This window comes from Lissotriton vulgaris, chromosome 7, assembly GCF_964263255.1.
Source record: "Lissotriton vulgaris chromosome 7, aLisVul1.2, whole genome shotgun sequence".
Lineage (NCBI taxonomy): Eukaryota > Metazoa > Chordata > Amphibia > Caudata > Salamandridae > Lissotriton > Lissotriton vulgaris.
Genome location: NC_141695.1, coordinates 700,438,391 through 700,463,295, shown reverse-complemented (window position 1 = coordinate 700,463,295; position 24,905 = coordinate 700,438,391). Strand labels below are relative to the sequence as shown.

Sequence of the window (24,905 nt, the reverse complement as noted above, 5' to 3'; positions counted from 1 at the left end):
AATAATATACTGTACACTTCTGCAGTTTTACTATCAATGATCTGATGTCTTTTTCTCTCTTTCTTTTCCACCTACACAGGATGAAGGTGAGGGCCCCCACCACAGGCTTGTGTCTGGCGGTGTCCCTGCCTAACGTCATGACTCTTCCTCCTCTTCTTTCCCATCCATGTATGTAATTTTATTTCGTCACACATTTTGTTTTTTCACTGCAATTTTGGACTTTTGTAACAACAGGTGTGATATTTGGACCTTAACAATAGGTGAACTTCACTCATTCCACTTAAGGGTTTGCACCGTGCTCTTATACATATGGACTATGGACATCACTATATGGACTCAATATAGCTCCTAGAAGATACACATTCTTGTAGCTAGAGACTTTATAATTATGTATGGTATTTTGTATATCTTGTAGCAAAAGAGTTATGTATAGCATTTTGTATTTCTGTTATATCTTAACTTGCGCCAGCATCCCTTCTAAATGGACAGGGTTCAGTTACCCAGATACAGCATTTATTTGAGTTTATGGTACTTGGGCTGTAGCGCACTAACCAGCGCATCAATTTATCAAGTTTATGTCTCTCGCATGTTGCATTGAAGTGGCAGCAAAATGCAGTGACGATTTGAGCATGGTGCTTATTATGCATGAGACTATTTTTACTTAATTTTACAGATTTATACTATGTCTCCGATATGTAGGACAGTGCATATTTGTATCTTAATGGACTTAGCATTGATGATTACATTAATGAATTTTTCTGTTTATGTCCATGACTGTAAGGTAAACTGGTGACAAAACTTTACTTTACTCTGATCGGCAATTCTTTCGCTAGTGGTCCCACATGTATTGCATTTAAATATAGATAGAACGCACTAGCAAGCGAATTATCACATTTTCGGTAATGTTTGTCAGGCATAACGCACTAGCAAGCGTATTAGGTTGTTGCCTAATGTGTTTAATACTTCATATTATTTTCACGAATATACGTTTTTATGACATAATTGATATTTGTTGATATACTTTGACAACTTTACTTATGTGAACTTTACACCACTCAAAGATGGCGACTAAAAATAAGTCCTTTGTTGTTGTCCATGACACGGAAGTGAGAATGCCCATAAAGCATGATTGTAATGGTGCAGACTTTGTGTGAACAAGCGCTTTCTAAGCGCGAAACGCGTCACGAGGTTTATGGATGAATAAACCCTTTTTCTCTGGAACCTTGTCCTGACTCCTGTGTTTGTTCCTCTAAGTGCTCGTTGGTATGCCGTTTTCGCTGTAATATTGATTCCGGCTGCTCCGCCGGATACGAGCCACTTCTCAAAGCGTTTGGACTGCCAGCAGGAGCTTCTTGGCAATATATATATATCCTACTGGCAGTCGCCAGTAGGTAGTTATAGTTAGGATTTTTTTCAATGTTAAATCTCAAAATTCTATTTGTAATAACTTTGGCGCCGGTTGACGAATCTGCCTGAAAATCTCCTCAAAATGGCCTCGCGGCGCCCTGGTCCTTCCCTGAAAGTTTGGGGGGGATTTGTGAATCGGGGGCCGAGATAAAAGGGGGGTCCCAAAACGTATTTTCCCCATGTTAATTTCCATAGGGCGGCCGACCTCACTTTTAGCCCGATCGGCTAAATGGATTTCCACCAAACTTGGCAAAATTGTAGGGACTGGTAGCCCGATGTGCCTTTGCTATGTCTGAAGATATGTGCTTCAGTGGATTTTGAGTAATTGAGGTTAAAAAAATATATATATATCTATGGCAGCGCCCCGGTACGCGCTCCGGGGAGCGCTCCGGGCGCGCAACGCGACTTGCGCGCAGAAAGCTGATTGGTTCTTGGGTGTTTGTAAACATTCGAAACAGTCCGGAGCGGCCGCCATCATGTGTCTCGGTAGGTAGGTATATATATATATATATATATATATATATATTCAGTCACCTCCTGGATATATTTCTCTTCATAGAAAACGAGAGTTGAGGCCCCAATAGTGTGCAAAAAAGGGTTTATTAGGCACGCCGCTTTTTGTGTTTGTAATATATATATATATATATATATATATATATATATACACACACACACACACACACACACACACACACACACACACACACACACACACACACACACACACACACACACACACACACACACACACCCACACCCACACCCACACGACTATTATCAACACAACAAAATGAAGATTGATAAATACACTGAGCAGGAGGGAGCGCCAAGGAAGGATCCCCCATGTGAGCCCCCTACAGAGAGTGAGAAAACACACTTCGACTTCTCTGGAGCTCAAATACTCACAGCAATAGAAGCCTCCCAGTGCAGAGGTCCCAGCCAAAATAGACGCAGTGTCTCTAGTTGTTGGACTCTTACGAGTTGACCTCCGCACAGTGGCAGAAAGGTCCCTTGCCACTGAATAAACTGTATCTGAATTGCAGAGTGAAGTAGCAAACCCTCACCGACTTGTCTGCCAAGTCAGTGAATTTGGATTGGAGAGCAGAGGACGTGGAGGGCCACTCCCATAGATGTAATTTTCATTTTGTTGGATTTCCAGCAGGTACAGAGGGCAGGGCGCCTGAACTCTTCCTTGAAAACTGGATCAAAACTGAACTTCCAATGGCTGAACTGTCCTCCATCACAGTGACTGAGGACTGTCAGACGTGGTGGGCAGAGTAGATGTGCCTCCCATTCAACTCAACGAGCAGTGGTGTGCCATGATCGTTCCTTAGACTTGGAGCAGCCGGACTCAGACAACAAGGGACGACAACTGCAGAGAGTGGGCCCATTGTTGGTGCAGGCTTAGCGGGAGTCTGTGAGAACCCCGATGGAAGAGGTCACTGCCTCTAATTCGGACACCAGAATGGGGAATATAGTTCAGGAGACCCCCCTAACCTGAGGACCACTGAACCGATAAAGAAAAAGTGGGTCATGTGTATCTGAAACTGCTCTCTGCCCCGAGTAGGGGAGTTGGGGCTTTGCACTCCTGACCCTGGCATGGGACTGCCCTGATGGCTGGCCCGAGTTAGTGTTCATGGCCAGAATTCTGGATCATATACGATGGGATGGGCACTGACATGACTGAGCCTTTCTTCCCTGCTCTACATTCTTTCATTGTTTTATTCCTCTTTCACACTTCATCTTCACACCCTTTCTCTTCTCTTTCTATTAGTAGCACTGTTATTTGTGCATTTATGGTGTAAAAGGGCATGCCTGGTATTTGATAGAGTGTGTGGATGTGTGCATGTAGTGGCTAAGAGTGGGAGAGTGAGATCAGAGGAGACACCATAGGGTTCTTACCTGAGAGGCTGTGGATACTGGTCGTTGGTCACCGGACGCTGCCAGAGGAGATAGGCAGCCAGGGGGACAGCTTCTTGTTGCCGCCACCGCCAGGAGTCACTGGGTGCATTTTCTTCGCGTCGCCGCTCCGGGACTACATTGCCCGGCAGGCCACGCGGCGGCGCGTTCCACACACGCAAGCAGAGCGCCGGGAGGCGCATTTAACCAGCGCGACTCCCAGTGAGTGTGGGGGTTCTTACCTGAGAGGCTGTGAATACTGGTCGTTGGACGCCGGACGCTGCCAGAGGAGATAGGCAGCCAGGGGGACAGCTTCTTGTTGCCGCCACTGCCAGGAGTCACTGGGTGCATTTTCTTTGAGTCACCGCTCCGGGACTACATTGCCCGGCAGGCCACGCCGCGGCGCGCTCCACACACGCAAGCAGAGCGCCGGGAGGCACATTTAACTAGCATGACCCCCGTCTCGCGGGACGCCGGGCGAAGCCCGGGCAAAGGGCGGGCCCTCTGTGGCCCTCAGAGGCCTGAGGAGACTGGACTGGGCCACCCCCCTTGATTCGCATTCGACGGCAAGGACTATTACGGATGCTCACTAGTAAGCAAATAACAAACAAATTACCTGTGATATAGCCGTATGCGACTTGGGTCCTTACTTTTTGTTTGCGTAACGCCAGCACTATAATACTGCTTTTATTATGACTTCGCATGTCTCTAAGGGGAAGTCAACAGGGGCTAATAGAGGCACGCTGGATGATTATATGATAAAGGTCTCTTCTTGAACTGAAAGGGAAATGACGCTAGCAGAGCGACGAGCTGAGCAGCGTCGCTCTATTGAGCTTATTAAAAATAAACGCTCATCATTGGGATTGTCACAGCTAGCTACTTCGCCACTCATCACGACTCGTACAGAAAGCGAGGGTCCTCATAATTCGAGTAATGACAGTATTCCACTACTTTTACAAGAGGATACTTCCCCATTGAATATAAATAATGCTAATGGTGAGATGAACCCTAATGTCGCTGTGTCTCTTAACACCAGAGGCACAAGTCCCAGAAGGTATACCTCCGCCAATAGTGGAGATCTCAACAATAGTGAATATTGTTCAAAGGGAAAATCCTATAACTCCCAAGCGCAGCCGACAACAAGGCCCCCCTCCAAAAAAGAGGAGAAAGAGGAAAAGTGGTCAGCAAAAAAGTAAGAAAACTCGACCTGAGTCTGGCACTCCCAAAAATTGTATCCCAAATCCAATAATACCTGCCATAACTGCCCCCCCCTCATACTGCCCAGTGGAAAAAGCATCCTGTAATGGCTTACTGAATAGTATTGAACACTTACTAAGAGCTTTTACACTGCCACTAATAGAGAGACTAAAGAAAATGGAACACCAGTTGGAGTCATTGGAACAAAGAATTGGGGGAAACAGGGGTGTAACCAAAGTCTACATTAGTACCCTTAAATCCTCCTGCCCTAAAGGGATCAAAACCCAATAGTCAAATCACATCAAAACCTCTGAACCCACTGCCTTTTAAAACATCAGGCCAAAATATTAAAAGCAGTGGTAAAGAGAGTCAGATTGGAGGGAAACTTAATCAAAATCTGAAGGACCCCCAAAATGCTGAAAGGGTAGTGAAAACCAAAAGGCATAGAGTTGAACTGCCACCTGAAGCAGTTCCACTTGTTGTGGTTCTCCGGGGAGTCCCTCCATTAGAGGAGGGTAAGAGGGAAGATTACCATCAGTTAAAAAATAAAGCTATGTTTTGGTTAAGACAAAACCGCCCACTTCCTCCAAACTTAAATGGTGAAATTCTAAATGTAAGGCGTCTCCCATGGTTGGGACATAGGAAAAAAGATCTCACGGGTGACATTATTGTAGTAAATTTCAGAGATCGTAGGGCAGTTAGATATATTTTAAATTGGCCCATAGAGAACAGTACCAACGGGATTATATCCGGTGAGCCGACTTATTTTTATCCCAGACCTGTAATGGCACCGATTAATAATACTAGGATCCCAACTCGATATCGAAACAATGGTTTTCTACCTGTCTATGGATGGCATGGAGGGAGTAGACTGACTTTCCCCTCCAGATAAGGGCTGGGGAAACGGGGAACAACTACATCAGTCATTAGATCCTAGGGAAAATTCAGAGCACCCCTCATTATATAATTTGAGTGAAATAGAGAAACACCCGGATCAACTAAAAGACGATGATGCTTTAACAAAGAATAAAGGCATAGTTTTAGCTCCATATACGCAATTGTCTAAACCAATGTCAACATTACCAGTAGAAGTTAAGTCGAATAATACCCGTGACTTAAAAATACTCAGCTGGAATGTAGCAGGATTGGAACCTAGACTGACGGATAAAGACTGGGCCGAACTAATCTCAGGTTATGACATAATAATGTTTCAAGAAACCTGGGTACCCTATGATTTGAATGTAATTGGGTTTCACTGTTATAATATAGCGGCTCGCAAATCAAATTTTGGCCGTGCTGTTGGAGGGCTGTTTGTTGGTTTTAGCATTCTGGCTGGGGGAAACATAGGGCCATAAACACAGGGAACGCAAACATCCAAGCTATTGAATATACATGGCATGTTCCTTTTGTCTTGATCAATTTTTATAATAATGATTTTATTTTGACCCCAAATAGGAATTTCCTAGCACTAACTAAATTTATCTCCAACTTAGAGGATAACTGGGGCAAAAGTGAAGGACTTGAAATTCTTAGGTGGTGATTTCAACGCCCAGTTATTAAATAAAAATTGGCAAGAAAAACAAGGGAACGGGTACCCGGCAAATCAAAGGGGACAAGAACTGCAAAGTTTGTTAAATGAGCATATCCTGACAAATATTATGGATTCTGGCCAGAAGACCTCACTACAGCAAGTGCCTACACACAGAGGTCGAGTCAGTACCTCTAATATTGATTTTATCTTTGTCTCTCCTGGTATGGCAGATCGCATAACAGCAACAGATGTCTTGGCTACAGATTTCGGGGACCATAATCCCGTAACAGTAACTATGAGGCTAGACCCCCGACCTGTCTTCTGTGTGACACAAGGAGCAAGAGATATAAGTGTAACCACAGACAAATTAAGGCTAAAATGGAAAGGGATAGACAAAGCTGGAATCCCAAAGTCACTGCTTACGGAAGAACAGTCTTCAATAGATCGTTGCTTAGACTCTACTGCTGATGGCCAGGTTATTATTTCTTGCTTTAGTAAAATCTGCTCCACAGTTAGAACCCTGTTATCTGTTCCAGCAGGCCTGGGCCCAAAAGAACCTAGGTGGTTCGATAATAATTGCTCTGTGGCGAATAGGAACTTACGTAAGGTCCTTACAGAGATTCCCAGAATTAGGGCGAACGTGAGTGCAGCAAGGAAAACTTCTAAATTAGCTGTAGAGAAACGGAGAGCCACACTTCTGGGCGAACGCTGGGAGTCCCTGGCTGTAACTGCAGAAGGGAAGTTAAGTAAACTATTCTGGGCCGCAGTTAAAGAACCCCGAAATATGGGCCAACAACTTACCCCAATTAGCTGTACCATCTCCTGCGAAACTTGGGAATGCCACTTCTCTAAAACCTATGCCTCACCACTGAACAGTGAGAACAGTGAGGAGATAAATGATTTTGAGGCATCTAATAATTTTAATTTTAATTTGGGAGAAGTGGAAGAAGCTATCTCACTGAGTTTGGGAAATAAAGCCCCTGGCCCAGACGGGCTGCCCATAGACCTCATTAAATGGCAACCGGACCTATGGGCTCCTATACTGGTGAATGTTTTAAATAGTCTCCCTAAAACCAAAATGCCGGAAACTTGGGGTACCAGTATAATAGTCCCATTCATAAGAAAGGAGACTGGTCTGACCCCATGAATTATATGCCCATTTCATTGTTAGATAATTCCCTTAAAATTTTGGGGCGTGTTATCTAGAACAGGCTCACTATATGGTTAGAAGATAGCAGGATTCTGATCCCATGCCAATTAGGATTTAGAAATAGGGTAGGTACAGTTGAACAATACCTCAACTTGAAATTAATCATTGATAAATATAATATTGCACGGTCAGTTCCTATTTATTTAGCATTTATGGACCTATCCTCAGCTTTTGATTTTTTTTATAGGTCCAAACTTTGGTCTATTTTACTGGAGTATGGTCTGGATACTGCCCTGGTTCACTTTTTAGCTTTTTTACATACAGATTCAAAATCCAGAGTGAGAATAGGTATGGGAGGAGAATTATCAGGAATAATTAATATAGGTAGAGGAGTTAGGCAGGGGTGCGTTTTAGCACCCTTGCTCTTCATAATCTATATTAATGGCTTGAGTAAGTGTCTTGAAAAATCAACCCCTGATGTCCCGCTAATAAATGGGAAACCGGTACCTGCTCTTCTGTATGCAGACGATGCAGTGTTACTAGGACGAACACCTAACTCACTCCGTACCCTGGTTTTAAATTTTACTGATTTTATGGATAAACTGGACTCGAGAGTAAATTTAAAAAAATCTTTTATAATGTCTTGTGGGCCAAAAAAAAAGACCAAAGAGATATGATGCTATTAAAGCGATTGTAAAAAATTGTAAACTACAGTGTGTCCCGGCAGCGACCTACGGGGCAGAAGTATGGGGCATTGGGAAAAGTACCACTATCCAGCAAATAAACAATAGGTTCTGTAGAAAATTGTTAAGCTTGCCTATTTATTCATCTAATTTTATGATGCATAGCGAATTAAATTTACCATTTGTATCAGATTTTGTTAATACCCGTCCAGCTTTATTTTGGCACTCGGTTTGGACAAACCAGTCAGCCAAACTTACACAAGAGATAATAATTGACTGTTTAAATTACGAAAGAGGGAGGAAGATCCAGTGGCTTCAATATGTGTATACTAGCCTGGAGGAAGTGGGTATGAGAAATATTTTTGTCAATCCAACCGAAGCTAGTAACGTTAAGAAATGTGATTTAAAAGAAGCACTAAGAGAACTTTATTTACAGAAAAGGCTGAAGATTGAATCAGGGAAAAATACAGTTTCTAAGTATTTGAAAACGGTGTCGCCTAAATGTACCCTGGCATTATATTTAACATTACCATTGACTAGCTGGGAATGAAGTTTATTATTTCGCCTAAGGGCTGGCACTGTGAGGTATCTGTTAAATTTTCCTTTGGGTTTTCAGCAAAGCACAGTCAAAATTAGTTGCCCTTGTGATGGACAAAGTGCACAAAACGATCTGCACTTTCTTTTTTGCTGTAAATTTTACGTGAAATATACTAAATGGTTATTAATTCCGTTTTTTAAAAAACACAGACCTATTACCTTGGAACAATCCTATCAGGCACTGTTAAACTTAGATAATGAAGAATTAATTTGTCGTATTGGTACCTTTTTTAAAATTGCTGTTGGAGCGCGCAAAATGATGGAAAATGTTTAAATTGTAAATTAACCTGTACTTTTTAGATTGTATTTTATGGATAACAGTATTTTATGGGATACGTTTTATGATATGTACTTTTATGAATTGAAAAATTCGAATAAAGATTTTTGAAATTGAAAATTGAATTGACTGACACCAGTGCATCTCATCAGCCTGGCACTGATCTTCAGAGGCTGCCAGTATTACGTGTGAGAGTGGGTTAACTGGTGCAGCACGTGGCCCGCTGGTTGGCTGGGCAGTGGCATGTATTGATTGCGGCTTGATTGGATCTAATTCCTTATACATCCTCTGTTATTTTTGGGTGTGAAGAGATAACGATTGTAAACTATTTGGCATTGAGGGTGGGCTCTGTGGGAGTCTATGAGGATTGGGAAGGCACAAATTCTTCTTGTGTTGTTTACCAGTAGGTGTTACAGTTGTTATTGTGGTTTTTGGTGGCAGCGAAGATGGCTAGGCAACTGGCAGACAGAGTCGAGATGGCACAGTGAAGGGTCAATTTGAATTTGTAACGTGAAATGTGTTGGGGCTCAACTCTTATGAAGAGTTATAGAGTACAGGCCTATCTCACTTATCAGATACCAAACTCAAACGTTACACGAGAAATGAAAAGGGCAGGTTTTTTGGGCCACGTATTCCACATATGCCTGGGGTGTGGCGATTTGGGTGGTCCCACAGGTCCTGTTTAGAGTAAATGATTATACGGCGGATGTAGAGGGCAGGTATGAAGTAGTGCATGGCTCGTTAGACGGATGGTGATCTGCTTGTTGAACGTTTATGCCCCAAATGTGGATGATGGTGGGTTTTATCTGGCATTGGAGCAGTTACTCTTCCCATATGTGGAAGTGCCACTAAAATGGAAAGGAGACTTTAATTGTGTACTTGATGGGAACTTAGGAAGACACCCTCTGAATCTACATACTAACCCCAGCATGACTGCTTTGTGGGAGGTGATGGACCATCTGCGCTGCGTCGACATCTGGCACTAGACGCAAGCTGGAGTGCAGGGATACACATGCTATACGCCTGCACAAGTTGTCTCTAGTAGGCCGGATGGCTTCTTGCTTTCAAGTGAGACCACTGCGGTTGCAGCGCAGACGTGCGCATTGGGACTCTTTTTGTCAGACCATGCTCGTGTACTGCTGGAGTGGGAGTGAGTAGAAGTAGGCCAAGAGTACCCTTGTGGCGTCTACATTCCGAGTCCCTTAGAGACAACATGTTCCGAGAGGACCTTCGGGAGGCAGTTGTCAGATATTTCAACACAAATTGCTTATCTACCACTGGCATGAGTTTGGAGTGGGATGCAAGGGAATGCCGTCTACAGTTGGGGGCACAAGGAAATGCCTGGAAAGGGAGCTCACTGCTGCGGAGGATGCGTTGACTAAGCTGCAATACTCTGGGGTTTTCGGAGCCGAGAGGCGAAACACTTCCACAGGCCTAGCGTTGAATCGGTTGAATCGAGGAAATATGGGATAGATTGGATTGCCTCATTAGACACGAATATCGCTCCTAAGTCAGGTAGGGACGCATGTGATCCTTACTCCGATAGGCCTTTATCAATGCTGGGGCTGGATGTCAAATTGTTCGCCAAGGTGCTAGCGACAAGTATAGACTAAAATAGTAACATACCTTGTCCCGGAGGACCAGTGGGTGTTCATGCCGGGCAGAGGGACACACATGAATATACAGCAACTCTCACATTGTGCTGCATTCGGTGGAGGTTGCTGGGGTTCAAGTTGCAGAGGTCACCCTAGACATTGAAAAAGCGTTCAACATCTTGCAAGGAGGATGGTTTTTTTTGGCCAAGAGTTTATATCTTGGGTTCTTCTCCTGTACTGTCAAACGACAGCCCGTGTCCACAATGGCAACCTAATATCTGAGGGTTTCCGTATCGCGAGGGGCACAAGACAAGACTGCCCACAGTCTCCTCCTTTTTTGCCCTGGCAATTGAGCTACTGGCGATCAAGTTGCAGTGAGATATGGCGCAATGGGGCATCACCATAGATGGCTGCACCCATGTAGTCTGCTTATATGCGGACGACGCATTGATGTATATTCGTCATCCAGAGGGAGTGGTGCCTGTACTCCTGGATGTGCTAGCCCCGTTCGGAATATCCTCAGGGCTCCATATTAATTGCCAGAAGTCTGACTTCCTGATGTGGGGCTTAATTGGGAGCACAACCATTTTCGCTATTTAGGTGTAAAGATGGCTCACACACCGGACGCCCAGTATGCCCTGAATATGGGAGCAGTCATCACAGGCCTGGAGGTGTCCATCCGGTTATGGAACCTCCTGCCTCTCTCAGTCATGGAGGCTAGTAGCCTTGTCGAGGATGGTTATGCTTGCCTGCTGCCTCTAAGTCCTCCAAAACGTCTATTGCTGTATCCTGAAATCGGCCTTCGAGACCTTAAATAGTCTCTGATCTCCTTGGTGTGGGCGGGTCAGGGTCGTGGGTCTTCTTGAATCTACATTCTATTATCTAGCGGGGTTGCTCCAATATGCGGCACAGTGGTGTGCTGAGGTTCCTAATGTAGACCACGCGCTGTTGGCAGATTTAGGTGTGGAGACAGGACTCCAGAGGTACCTCACGATGGGCTTGCAGACCCCTCCGAATTGCCCGTTTGTGGTCCATCAGGTCGCGATGGGGCCTGGGAACGGGTGATTATTCTGATCATGCGTAGGGCCCCATGTGCTCGGTCACTCCCCGATCCAAGGTTTCGATCAAATACAGACTGTCATGAATCTCACATGGTGGTTAATATGGGGGTTCAAGACAGCTGGGGACCTGAAGCTCAACTGCACCTTCCGTTCTTTTAACGATGCACAGGAGCGTTTTCAAGTGCTGGATGGCCATTTCCTACAATATGCAAAATATCTTGCACAACTTCTGAGATATGGACCATGTTCCCGGTTGAGCCAGAGGAGATGCAGGCCCTAGCACTGCTCCTTGACCTGGGCTCCTATACAGGACACATTTCCTACATATACAAGGCTCCGAAGGCAGATCGCAGGATCAATGTCAAAAATCAAAAACAGATGGATGTCTGACTTATCGATGACGCTCACAGAGGGCGGTGGAAATGGGCATTCGCACAGGTGGCTAGAAACCCATGCTTTATACTCACCCAGTTCTTAAATTGACATCGCTCTTATCTAATGCCCCAGAGATTGTCAAGGTTTGATGAGTCTCCCCTTTCGACATGATCCCGGTGCGATGTAGGACCTGTGAAATTTTTACATACGATCTGGACTGTGCTTGGTTTCAGACATATTGGCAGAAGGTGCTATGCTTGCTTGGAGAGGTCACAAATGTGGGTATCAAGCTGTCAGTCAAACATTGCATCTTAGGCGTGCTCCGGATACCCAAGTCAGGGGCTCGTATGCAACATAAATTTGCTCTCCTGGGAATTGTACCAACTAAACGCCGCTTTGCCATTTACTGGTCCCATCATATAACCCACCGGCTGGATAAGTGGAGGGCGGACCTGCGTGAGTGGGGCGTGGCTGAGGAGCACCAACTGTGTACGATCCGTACTGGTGAGAGTGACCTGGAAATGTGGAGGAACTATGTTGGAGGGCCTGTTGATGGATGGTGGACCGAGCGAGGACGACGTGGCCTTTTCAGAGACAGCAGCCCTCGATGCTTCTGCAATGATCTCAGAGGATTATCGCCCGATTGGCTGATTGAATTGGTATGCGATCTACGGCTGTATGAGCTACACTGGTAGGAATGCTAAAAACTGAGCTAAAAGCTGAGGGGAAAAGGCCATGTCCTGGAGTGTAGACCCGGGGGGGGTGGACTGCTGCTTTAGGATTATTTTAGGTAATTCCTCTGACTGACTACCGCTGCCAAGTTATTAATATCATTTTTAATTGTTAGATCTGTTTTTGCGCATGATTAATATCTATAGGATTTGTCCTATGTCATACATGATGATATACGCTCAGCAATGATGCTTGTGAGCCAAGCACATGGGCGAACATTGAGGCCACAGTGATATCCTGTACTACTTACCTGATATGCACGGTAATCTGAGATTCATTTTTCATAGCTTTGTGACCCGAAAGGACAACATGTAACGTGATATTTGTGTGATATTGTATAAAAAACAAGTTTCAAAAAATAAAAAAGGAATGGTTTTCACAGCTAAAAAAATAAAAATAAAATCTTTAGATAAAGGAGAACTGTGTGCAAAATATTCTAAACAAACTAGAAAAAACAAAGTGCCTGATACCCTATTGGGCAAAGATGAGAATAAAAGCTCTAATAAGTGTCTTAAAATGAGCAGTTTGCACTATGGTTTAGTGCTTTTACATTAGGGCAGCATTTACATCTTTCGTTTTTATTTAATATTATGTTTCCAAGAGCTGTGTTCAGCCAAATACACAGCTTAGTTTGTAATTTGGCTTACTGGAAAAAAATTATTTGATTGTTGCCTTCTTCATTCGGCACGTTTTCCATTTGATAACCTAGAATTCAACATATTTTCTAAAATGTTGTGTTCCGGAATATAGCATACTTGCAGAGATATTCTCCATTATTTTGAAAATAAGAGAATATCCCATGGTGAAGTGCTGGCACAGAACAGACCCCCATTTAACCGATGAATGGCTCAGACGCAGATACATTTTAGATGCTTCAATTTAATAAGCCAGAGACTACTCTGCCACAGTCAGTAACCCCCAAAACAATTAACACATCTGGCTCACTCGCCAGATCTAAATCAAAACTGGTCCTAGGTCTGTTTTTGTTTTATGGGATGTCAGAAGTGGCAGCCGCTCCATTAGGGTGTTGGAGCGCCGCTCCACTTGCTTTCTCACAGTGCGAAAAGTAGAAAATAAAATGGTATTTTAAGTACCATTTTATTTTCTGCTTCTCGCGCTGTGAGAAAGCAGAAGGCAGGTGCCTGGTTGGGGCGGGTGGGTGGGCCGGGGAGGAGTGGCTTGCACCACTCTGAGTGCCCTGACTGTTTGGTCAGCCTTGGGACCGACCAAAGCAGTCATGCGCACTCTACATAGAGAAAATGGCCCCCATGCAGGCGCCCGGCATTCCGCACCAATCACAACGCTGACATTGCAGCATTGTGATTGGCTTACTAAGGGGAGGGAGCATGCCTGTTCCTGTCCAAGGGCAAAAACAACAGTTGATGGACAGAATGCAGAACAATGTCATACATTCACCCCAGTACAGAGATCTGGGCCTAAATCCATCGTTTTTTTGCACTCCACACCACCCCAGTTCAGACATGGCCATATGCAAATCAACCTTGACGCTGTGCCTCATTGAAACAGTCCAGCCCAAACTGCCAAGCCATGTCTTTCCTGGACCGGAATCAAGTATCCTAGGACCGGTTTCTGGCTATCAGCCGTCTTCAGCCAGGATAGCTTGACTCCAGTGGTGTGGAGAGCACAGGACTCATGTCTGAGCATACCCGTCCCACTCGGGGTAACAAATGCAAAAACAACAGGAGCAGAGGCGGCGCGGGACCCGGTCACTGCCGGTCGGGTACTTTTTATTTATCATGGATGTCGGAGTCCCACAAGGGTCGGTGCTGAGCCCGACCCTTTTTAACATCTTCATGACTCCTTTGGCGGTACTGGCGGAGTCAATGGGTGCCCAGATCATATCTTACGCTGACGACAATCAGCTCCTCTTCACCTGCAAGAAGGGCATGAAGTTCGACGGGGAGAGCATCCGTGGCTGCCTTGGGGCTGTCTTCAACTGGTTTCAGGGAAGCAGCCTCAAGTGCAACCCAGATAAATCTGAGGTGCTCTTCTTCGGCTGTCAGGCAGAACCACCTTGGCAGGAATGGTGGCCGGTTTGCATGTCCCCCCCTTCCTCCTCATCTTTGGTCGCTAAAAACCTCGGGGTTAAAATTGATAACACCCTTGCCTTGAAAACACAGATCACAGGCCTTACGGGCACCTGTTTTGGTCTATTAAAAATGATGCGCAAATTCCTTCCTATGCTCCCTTTGGCCCACAGGAAGCTGACAGTTCAAGCTTTGATCTGTTCCAGGCTTGACTATTCAAATATCCTCTACTTGGGATTGCCAGACTATCTCTTGCACAAACTCCAGGTTGTCCAAAATTCTGCGGCAAGAGCCATCTTCGGCCTACCCCGGCATGCCAGATCATCTGAGTTGCTTTCCTCCCTGCACTGGCTTCCTATTAAGAAGCGTATCATATTCAAAGCACTTACTCTGGCCCATAAGGCACTCCATCGGGTAGGGGCCTCATACATTCAGAAACGGATTTCTTTCTACAAGCCCACCAGATCTCTCCGTCGGAAAATCTTGGCCTGGCAATTGTACCTCCTATTAAGAAAGTCAGAATAGGTGGACGTTCTTTTAAATATCTCGCCCCCACACTATGGAACTCCCTTCCCGTTGATCTCCGCCACACTCCTAATTTGTTTGCCTTCAGAAAGGCCATGAAAACCTGGCTTTTTCATTAGTAACTCTGCTTTGTTTCTGTTGTCCTTCTCCTTTCTTTCAGTAATGGGTCAGAAAGCGCCGGGACACTCCTTGGAGTAGCCGTGCGCTATATAAGTCACCCATTAACATTAACATTAACATCAGTTTACCTACCGCCCACATGTGTATTGTGAGCCACAACTGCTTTTAGGGCCGACACCACTTCAAAGGGCGGACAATTTCCTTCCAACCCTAGCTATTTACTTTATTTTGGCCGGAATGTTATATCGCCCATTTATCGGCTTCTCCGCTGCTAAGGAGCTGCCTCTTCCCAGAACACGAAGTTTGCAGGCGACGTGAAGTCAGTCCGAGGTCGTTGCTTGTAAATTTGTGTTTTTCAGAAACGCCACTCGACTCTCCAGTTGCTGCACACATGCAAGAGTGGTGTTTTGGGTGCCAAACTTTTGCCACATTGTAACCCGTTTGCCCGCATCCCTCAGATTTGTCACTGCGAGTATTGCAGATGTTTTTTCATTTGAACGAATTATCAAAGTTAAAGTTTATTCGCATGTGTGTAGCGCATAGTGTTTTTGTTAATTAGCATTCTGGCACCTTTTGATAGTCTGACTTTCCAAAAGTTTCCACTGAAGACCAGTTTTTATAGATGTGTGCGGTCTGTAGGCTAGTGCTTAATTTGGGCCGGTGTTTGCAGGTGGTGGCACAGGAACTTATTTTCCGGGACTGGAATTTATTTTTCATCATCGGACTTTGTTCCAGAGCAAGAGAAAGAATGGCAAAAAAGGTTTAAGAAGGAGGAGAAAGATAGGAAAACACAGACATATAGCAAACATAATAGAATGAGCTGGAATGAAAAGAGGCAAGAGGCAGAATTTTCGGGGGAGTCTGGAAGAAGCATGAGGTGGAATCAAGAAGCAATCTTTCCTTTTGTCTGATATGGTCAGAGGTCAAGCGGCGTTTCTTGGTGGCAGTGCAGTTGTGAACATGGAGATGTCCACCCAGGTGGCTTAGGTGTGCTGTTTTGGGCAGGTCTGTGATGGTCTGTCTAATGTGTGCTGTTTGGTCGTGTGCATATGCAACTCCGATTCTAATTGGCACGCATGTGTTGTTAACATGTTATCCAAATATATAGCATATCTATGCAGTGCTGGGTGAGTGCACAGTGTTCTGTTTATTGTGTTGTGCATTTCATTATTCAAAATATATTTACCCTGATGATGTCATATATGAAATCATAAGCGATTTCTCGAGTGATAGTTGAGACATGGTAACATTGAAAAAGTTGGAGAAAGTTCTGAAATCCGGAGTGAACTGTAGACAGACGCCTCGTGGCCATGCATCCTTTACTATATATGTATACACACACGCACACACACACACACCACTCACTCCTCAGTTTAAAAGATTAATTGGATGGTCGACCAACTAATTTTCAAAATGCAAAAACTAAGAACTGTTTTATCTCTGCACTATAAATTAAGTTAATTATCTGATATCGGTTTTACCAGGACATTCTCTCTGCGTGATGCCTGTTTTGTTTGTACATTTCACTGCACAGTCAATGAATGTATTTATTGTATAGTTAAAACCTTACTAGTGTATGTATCAGTGTTTTCAAAAGTTAATATGGGCGAATTATATCAGCATACGCAAACATTGTCCTCTATAGCAATATATAAATATTGGCATTTTCTTAGATGATAAATAATCAAATCGTATTGCTATATTAACATTCCTACTTCCTCAAATTTGCACCATTTATCCACTCTTTTTTCACAATTTTCTCGGGGGGGGGCATTCTCCAAACTCCCCATAGGTTGTTCGAGCTTACTCGCAATGCTTGCTCGCCGCAGCACAGTACGGCAATACTTTTAAGCTCACCACTTTCACAAGTCACCAGCCGCCACTGGATGTCAGTGTGAGGGGTCGCCAATAAAAGGCATCATATTTTACTGGGCATATCAAACTGTTATGTCGTCAGACATATCATACAAGATGTGCTGTGTTTATTTTTCCTAAAACTGGCAATAAAGGTTGTTAAAAAAAATAAAAAATGATCTCACCAATGATTCTCCCACCAATGATGTTGCAAGCGCACTGGATACCATCTGCAGTTTCCCGTCCAGGTGCAAGGAGTAAAGCACCGCATGAAAAGAGCAGTCTCCCTTCGCCAGGCCCTCTCCCAGAACTGCAATTTAAAAAAGAAAATCACCACCATTTTAGATAATGAACAAAATAGACATCTGGTTGTTTTACTTATCTAGGACAATGAAATATAATCATTATTTGAAATAGAGCAAATTATTCTTGTTTACACTTTAGTATATATATATATATATATATATATATATATATATATATATATATATATATATATATATATATATATATGGATCAATTTCTGTTTCCCAGTTGAAACCACAGAAAATATGGACCACCACACGGCTTGCAGAGTGTTACAGCGAACTTTTATTATCCATTTTAGCAGTTCAGGTAGGCATGACGCGTTTCGGGCAGGAACTGCCCTTGATCACATGACGGACATGCAGTAGTGTTCACTTTAAATAGAGCACACACTCATTTTTTTCTTTTCATGATAACACCACGTGTTCTAATAGTAAACATAGAAAACAAACTTCTAATATAGGGTGTTTAACATGTGCACAAAAATTGGTAGCTTTGCGAGGACGGCTTCAAACTTTTAGCAGCATGTTTTACATAGCACAAAGTGAAACTTTCAATTTGGTTCAATTAACAACGAACATTTATGACCGCATAAATGCGTTTTGGTTTGTGCAAGTTTGAGCTAGCAGCATGATATTAAAAAAACAATACAACTAGAGAATATATATATATATATATATATATATATATATATATATATATATATATATATATATATATATATATATATATATATATATATATATATATATATATATATATATATAATTGCTCCATCTTTTCGCCAGGTCGCGCACTCAAGCACGGGTGCCTTGTTGCGCGGGGCGAACCTCGCTCGTATTTCAGCTCCTTTTTCTCCGTATTTCCCAAAGAAAACAAGCACTCGCGGGAGGAGGATCAATCGGTTGTTTTCCTAATTTGGGTGTGGGTGTTAACAAATATGATTTGCACAGAGTTCATCAAAGATGGAAAGAACAAACTGTTATGTAAAAAACTGTTATTTACAGAAAAGCCCATCCAGGGCTTGATAGCACAATGGAGTTGAAACTCAGTATTTATATAAAAAATTGTGGATAAAGCAAAAGCCCATCCAGGGCGTAATGAAAGTGTATGTAATAATGTGTGAATAACAGTTCCAATATGGCGGGGAAAGTTGGGCAAGTAGTCCCATTTCCATCTTTACATGTCAGTATCACACGGGGGATATTTAAAACAGAAAAAATGGCGCGTCGGTGTACCACTGACAAAGGCAGTAGCCGAAACGCGTCTGGTGCTCAGAGGGTCAGTAATAAAAACCGATTGATCCTCCTCCCGCGAGTGCTTGTTTTCTTTGGGGAAATACGGAGAAAAAGGAGCTGAAATATATATATATCAGTCAGTCACACCTTATGTATAGATACTGGCAAGGTTTGGTCCACCACGACGCCCGAGACCAAAAGAAGCGGTGCAGAGGTCACTGTGCCTCGCTCTGGGTTAATAGTTAATATGTTGCGTATTTGCACAGTGAATAATTTTGCGTATTTGCACATGCAATATTTGCACAATATCAGCAGCTATGCACTTGCACTTTATATCAGAGAATTCCTTGCGCTTGTCGTAAAAAGTAATTTAATTATGCCAATATAATTGCTTATATGTTCAATCATTGTATTAACCAAGCAATGCCATAAGTGTTGTCAACTTTGCTCCATTTCAAAATGGCCGAACCAATAACACCTTATAGTGACCATGGGTTCTTACCACAGTCCTCTTTTGGGCTCTTTGAAACTGTTGAGGATTTTTTGGCGCGCTATTGTAATTAAACCAATGTATTTAAATGATTTGTGTACCGCTTACCCGCTGACAGTGAGCAAGGGCGTTCACGCCCGAAACGCGTCTGTTTGGCAGTGTGTTGCACCTCTGCACTTTATATGCAATAAAGGACGAAGAAAATCCTTAGTAAGTCTGGCTGTGGATTCATTCACCTGTGTCTGCGCACTGGGTTTGGTGCGAAAGGCGTCGCACAAACTTTCCGGTTGGAATTTATATTGCACAGGACGTGGTCGGCTCCTGTATACGCAGACCCTTCTTTGAACGAAGTAGGCTGGTAAAGACGGACCATCAAGGAATTCGTTGCTGGGAAGCAAAATATACCAGCCCCCTGCATCGTGGAGTATTTCACAGAATCGTTTAATCCAGTGACCGGGCTTTTTTGTGTGCCGAGGGAGCCGTCGGAAGTCGGAGCCGTCTGGTACGGAAGCCCAGATTCACCGTTGATTTGCGGAAGTGAAACCCGGAGGCAGGTCGAGGAAGTGTCCGTGCAGCCAGCGGTAAGGAGACGCACGTGGCAAGTGCAGTCTCTCTCTTTTGCTATATATCTTACGTGCATACCTAGTGAGAAGCAACCATGTCAGAGGAGCGGGAACGGGAGGAGGCGTTTGAGCAGCTGTTTCAGAATTTGCCCACAGTTAAACAGAGTGGAAATATGAGTAAGAACGCCACGGTGGCTAAAGACAGCGATGTAAAAAAACTTTTGCGTGAATTAGAGAAACATATGAGAAGCGAACTCACGAAATGGTGGGAGATCCGCTCACTAGAAAAATATCGAGAAGTGAATCGGGTCCCCCGGGGCCTGAGAATCATGCTGGTGCCCAGTTTTGAAAATCCGAATCCGTTACTGTTGAAGGATTGGGCAGAGAGTAACCTGGAGGCATCCATGAGGCTTTTATGTTTGTTAGTGAAATATGCTAAAATTGATAGGGACAAAGACCTATTGGAAATAACGGGGATCAACGAAGAATTGGCCAAAAATATGTTTTCGAAGAACATTGCCCTGATCGAACAAACGCGTAAAGACATCAAAGATCGTTTAAGCAAGCACGAAAGCACCATTAAACAAAGGAAAGTGTACAAATTTGCCCGAGATGAACAGGACTACAAATTAGGGCAAATTTATACGTTTGCGAAAAAATATGACCATTTGCGCAAACAAAGAGCCACAGGACAAAAACTGCCTAAACCTGCGCCAGCACCTCCTCTAGTTCAATCAAGTGAATCGGGAACAGGTGTTCTCACCGCCTCAATTTCAACAGAGAGCCTTGTTCCAAGCAGTGAAGAATCGGATGGAGGAGCCCAAGGTTCAGAGGAAGGGGATTTGGGGCAACTCACTCTGGACGAGGAGATGGAATTCGTGAGGATCCAAAGAAAGGGTACTCTACGCTCGAGAAACGCGAAAACAAACGTCGCAGAAACACAAGACGCAGGGAACGTCGCAAATGCGCCAAAAAACAAAGGGAGGCCACAAAGGAAGAAGAACGCGGTGAACAAGTAAGAGATTGAAAAAACCATTGTGAATCTGACCAATGTGCAACTAGATCAAGCTGAAAAACAACTGTTGGCTTTAGGTTTATCATATTGCCCTGAGAGCAATTTTAACTATGGGAACACGCGAGTAGATGTTTTCAAATTTATCAGAAAACTAAAATTGCGAAAATACTATGCTATTAAAGGGGGTCCAACTCAACCTAAAAAAACAGGCCCAACCACACTCAATCCGGAAAGAAGTGGGCTACAAGCTAGAGATGTCCCCCTTTTGAAATCTTTGCATGGGTTACGCAACGAATTGACATCTACCCCCTGCACTCAGGAAGTGGCCTGTGAGGAAAACATTTAAATAGGCCAAAGCGAACCTAGTGGCTTCAAACCTCCATCAACGTTCATTCCATCTATGCCCAAGGATGCCATAGACACCTATGCGGATTTATTAACCGATGGTTTAAAGAAATTGCATACACAAGTCAGCAGACAAAAGAATAACACCAATGCTAAAACCAAAGCGTACAATGATCTGATTAAAAAATTACAATCGGACAATACCATCATAATAAATCAATCTGATAAAGGTGGCAATGTGGTACTTTGGAGCAGAACTGAATATATGGAAGAAGCATACCGCCACCTCAATGATACAGCTTGTTATGAACTTTGTGATTCGAGAGCAGTCAAAAACATCCAAACAGCTTATTGGAAACAATTGAATGGTTGGAAACGGGATGGTCTTCTTACCAAGGAAGAAATGAAATATCTGTATAAGGAACATCCTATTATACCGAATCTATATTTCATCCCGAAGGTCCACAAGGGAGTAAGACCAGTACCTGGTAGACCGATAGTATCAGCCATTCAAAGCTTGTTTGAAAACACCTCGAAGTACATTGATCATTATTTGCAAGACTTTGTGACCACCCTACCAGCGTACATCAAAGACAGCACAGACTTTTTGAGAAATTTGGAACAATGTAAATGGTCTGCAGATTTTCTATTGATTACTATGGACATTGCCAGCCTCTACACCAGTATATCCCATCAAGACGGTTTGAAGGCTTTGAGTTATTTCCTTGGCAAAAGACCAGTAGAATTACACAAACACAATGCAATGTTGTTAACCATGGTTGAACTATGCCTCAACAATAATGTTTTTCTTTTTGATGATAAATTGTTCAAACAGTTACGAGGCGTGGCTATGGGGGCATGCTTCTCTCCGACCTACGCGGGGCTCCACGTGGGTTGGTGGGAGGAGCATGTCCTCAGGACCCAATATTCGACTATTTGGCATGAAAATATTGTCAAGTATATGAGATACATTGATGATATTTTCATCATCTGGAGAGGGAGCAAGGAAGAAGCAGAAAGTTTTGTCAATGCTATTAATGTCAATGATTCCAACCTTATTTTCAGTGCAGACATCAGTAAGACTGACATTAGCTTCCTTGATGTTCAAGTGAGTGTAGTCAACGATATTATAACAACAAGCCTGTATAGAAAGAGCACAGCAGGGAATACCATTTTGCACGCCCAAAGCTTTCATCCGGGGCACACTATTAGATCTATCCCCTACGGGGAGTTCCTTAGAATACACAGGACGTGTAGTTCATCAGAACAAAGGGACTTCCATCAATTGGAAGCTAAGAAAAGGTTGGAAGTCAGGGGTTACAAATCCAGTGCCCTTAGAATAGCAATGAATAATGCTAACAAACTTGACAGAACGAAACTCCTACAGGCCCCCTCCAATGCCATATCCCCAGTCGAAAACCAAGACGGGAACTGCAATGCTTTAAGATTGATCACTGGCTTTAGTCGACAGGCCAGTCAAATTTCCAAATTAGTCAGGAAACAGTGGTCAGTCATACTCACAGACCCCATTTTGAAAGAGATCATGCACAACAAACCAGAAGTGACTTATAGGCGAGCATATAGCATGAGAAATGCTTTAGTGTCCAGTTCTCCTGAAACAGCTAACAAGGCAGATTGGTTATCACCTCGGAAAGGTTTCTTCCGATGTATATCGTGTAGAGCGTGCAAATTTGGCACCAACACAAAATCATACACAACGCCATTTGATGATAAACCGATCAATATAAGAGCCCATTACACCTGCAAAACTGAGTTAGCAGTATATGTTCTCACGTGCTCGTGCAATTTGAGGTACGTTGGTAGCACAAAACTGCCAGTGCACCAACGTATTCTACAGCACCTGAGAGCAATAGTGAACTGTGACAAAAATTATCCAGTAGCTCGCCACTTCGATCAATTTCATAATCGAAATCTATCCCATCTGAGCTATTTTGTAATAGATGCGGTTAGAACTAGCAAGAAAGGTGGGGACTATGAAAAACAATTAAGACAGATGGAGTCCCTTTATATAGTTCGCCTCAATACCAAGATCCCGGGAGGTTTGAACATGGGAGAAGATCTGAGCACCTTTCTGTAAATCTTGATCGGTAAATCTAGATCGTTATGTCACTTAGATTCAATCTTGGGGGCATTATGTTAACTATGACCGATGACACATTTTTTGTTCAATATATAACATCTTGTTGCTGAATGATAGTGGCTTTGTTCCGTTCCCCACACACCAATGGCACCGCGCAGAGCGGGTTATTTCTTGTCATGAATATTTCACATTGCAGTCGATGGTCTGTGACAGGGACTATTGGCTTCAATCATGTAATTAATGACATTTGCCATCCTATGTTTACAAGTGGGCATTGATGAAATTTTATGCGTACGCATATTTTAATCACTGAAACGGTTTAGTTAATGAATTTTGTTCCCATCACCCCATGATGTCATCCTGTTTACTAAAGTAGGACATCTCAGCACTCCCTCACCTTCATACATTATTATTTGTATTTTTGCTAGCGGTAGAATAATACATTTATGTCAACTTGGTATTTATTAAACGTGCCTAAATATTGATCCTCTATTATAAATGTAGGAACCCTCTAAATAGAACTCAGCAATAGACAACATGAATTTTTAAACTAAAAGAGGCCATGACACGCTATGAAATCTTCACATATTTTTCCAATGTTTTGGTTAGAGCAATATAACAAGGATAAACAAAGGCATAAGCTAATGAATGTAAGGAATTGATTTTAAATTGTGTATATATATGAAATGCTACTATTGGCTAATTAATGTATTTGTACAGTTAATATGTTGCGTATTTGCACAGTGAATAATTTTGCGTATTTGCACATGCAATATTTGCACAATATCAGCAGCTATGCACTTGCACTTTATATCAGAGAATTCCTTGCGCTTGTCGTAAAAAGTAATTTAATTATGCCAATATAATTGCTTATATGTTCAATCATTGTATTAACCAAGCAATGCCATAAGTGTTGTCAACTTTGCTCCATTTCAAAATGGCCGAACCAATAACACCTTATAGTGACCATGGGTTCTTACCACAGTCCTCTTTTGGGCTCTTTGAAACTGTTGAGGATTTTTTGGCGCGCTATTGTAATTAAACCAATGTATTTAAATGATTTGTGTACCGCTTACCCGCTGACAGTGAGCAAGGGCGTTCACGCCCGAAACGCGTCTGTTTGGCAGTGTGTTGCACCTCTGCACTTTATATGCAATAAAGGACGAAGAAAATCCTTAGTAAGTCTGGCCCTGGATTCATTCACCTGTGTCTGCGCACTGGGTTTGGTGCGAAAGGCGTCGCACGAACTTTCCGGTTGGAATATATATATATATATATATATATATATATATATATATATATATATATATATACATACATATATATATATATATATATATATATATCAGTCAGTCACACTTTATGTATAGATATTGGCAAGGTTTGGTCCACCACGACGCCCGAGACCAAAAGAAGCGGTGCAGAGGTCACTGTGCCTCGCTCTGGGCTAGCTGCTTCGCCACATGCCCCCGCGGAGAAGAATCTTGGGCTGAGCGGTTTATGCGGTTGGGGACTCAAGGATACTCTTGAACTCGCAATCTATGGGACAAGGGAAAGTGTTGCACGCCGTCCGGTTTGCTGGCAATTCCTGTAAAAATCAACACCTGGGGATCCCGAAACAATTTGGTGCATTCTGGGTCCTGTAGTTGTTGCACCGATGAGGCAATCTACATCAGGTGCAGCCCTTCGGGGGAGGAACAGAGACAGCCTATCCATCAGAGCGGGACATTTAAAGGCGTGAACTTTTCCCCGCCCGCTATTCCACACGGCGCTGACGAAGGCAATGACGCCGAAAT

At 43.3% G+C, this 24,905-nt stretch overlaps 1 protein-coding gene across 2 annotated transcripts in view; it reads right to left on the bottom strand.

Moving 5' to 3' along the window:
• HELZ (helicase with zinc finger) overlaps positions 1-24,905 on the bottom strand; it is a 1,742,088-nt gene that overhangs the window by 1,500,733 nt on the left and 216,450 nt on the right. For both annotated transcript variants that reach the window (XM_086930935.1, XM_086930936.1), the window contains exon 5: positions 17,237-17,361. In XM_086930935.1, coding sequence (XP_086787061.1) covers positions 17,237-17,361 — 125 coding nt within the window. The remainder of the gene's footprint in view (positions 1-17,236; positions 17,362-24,905) is intronic.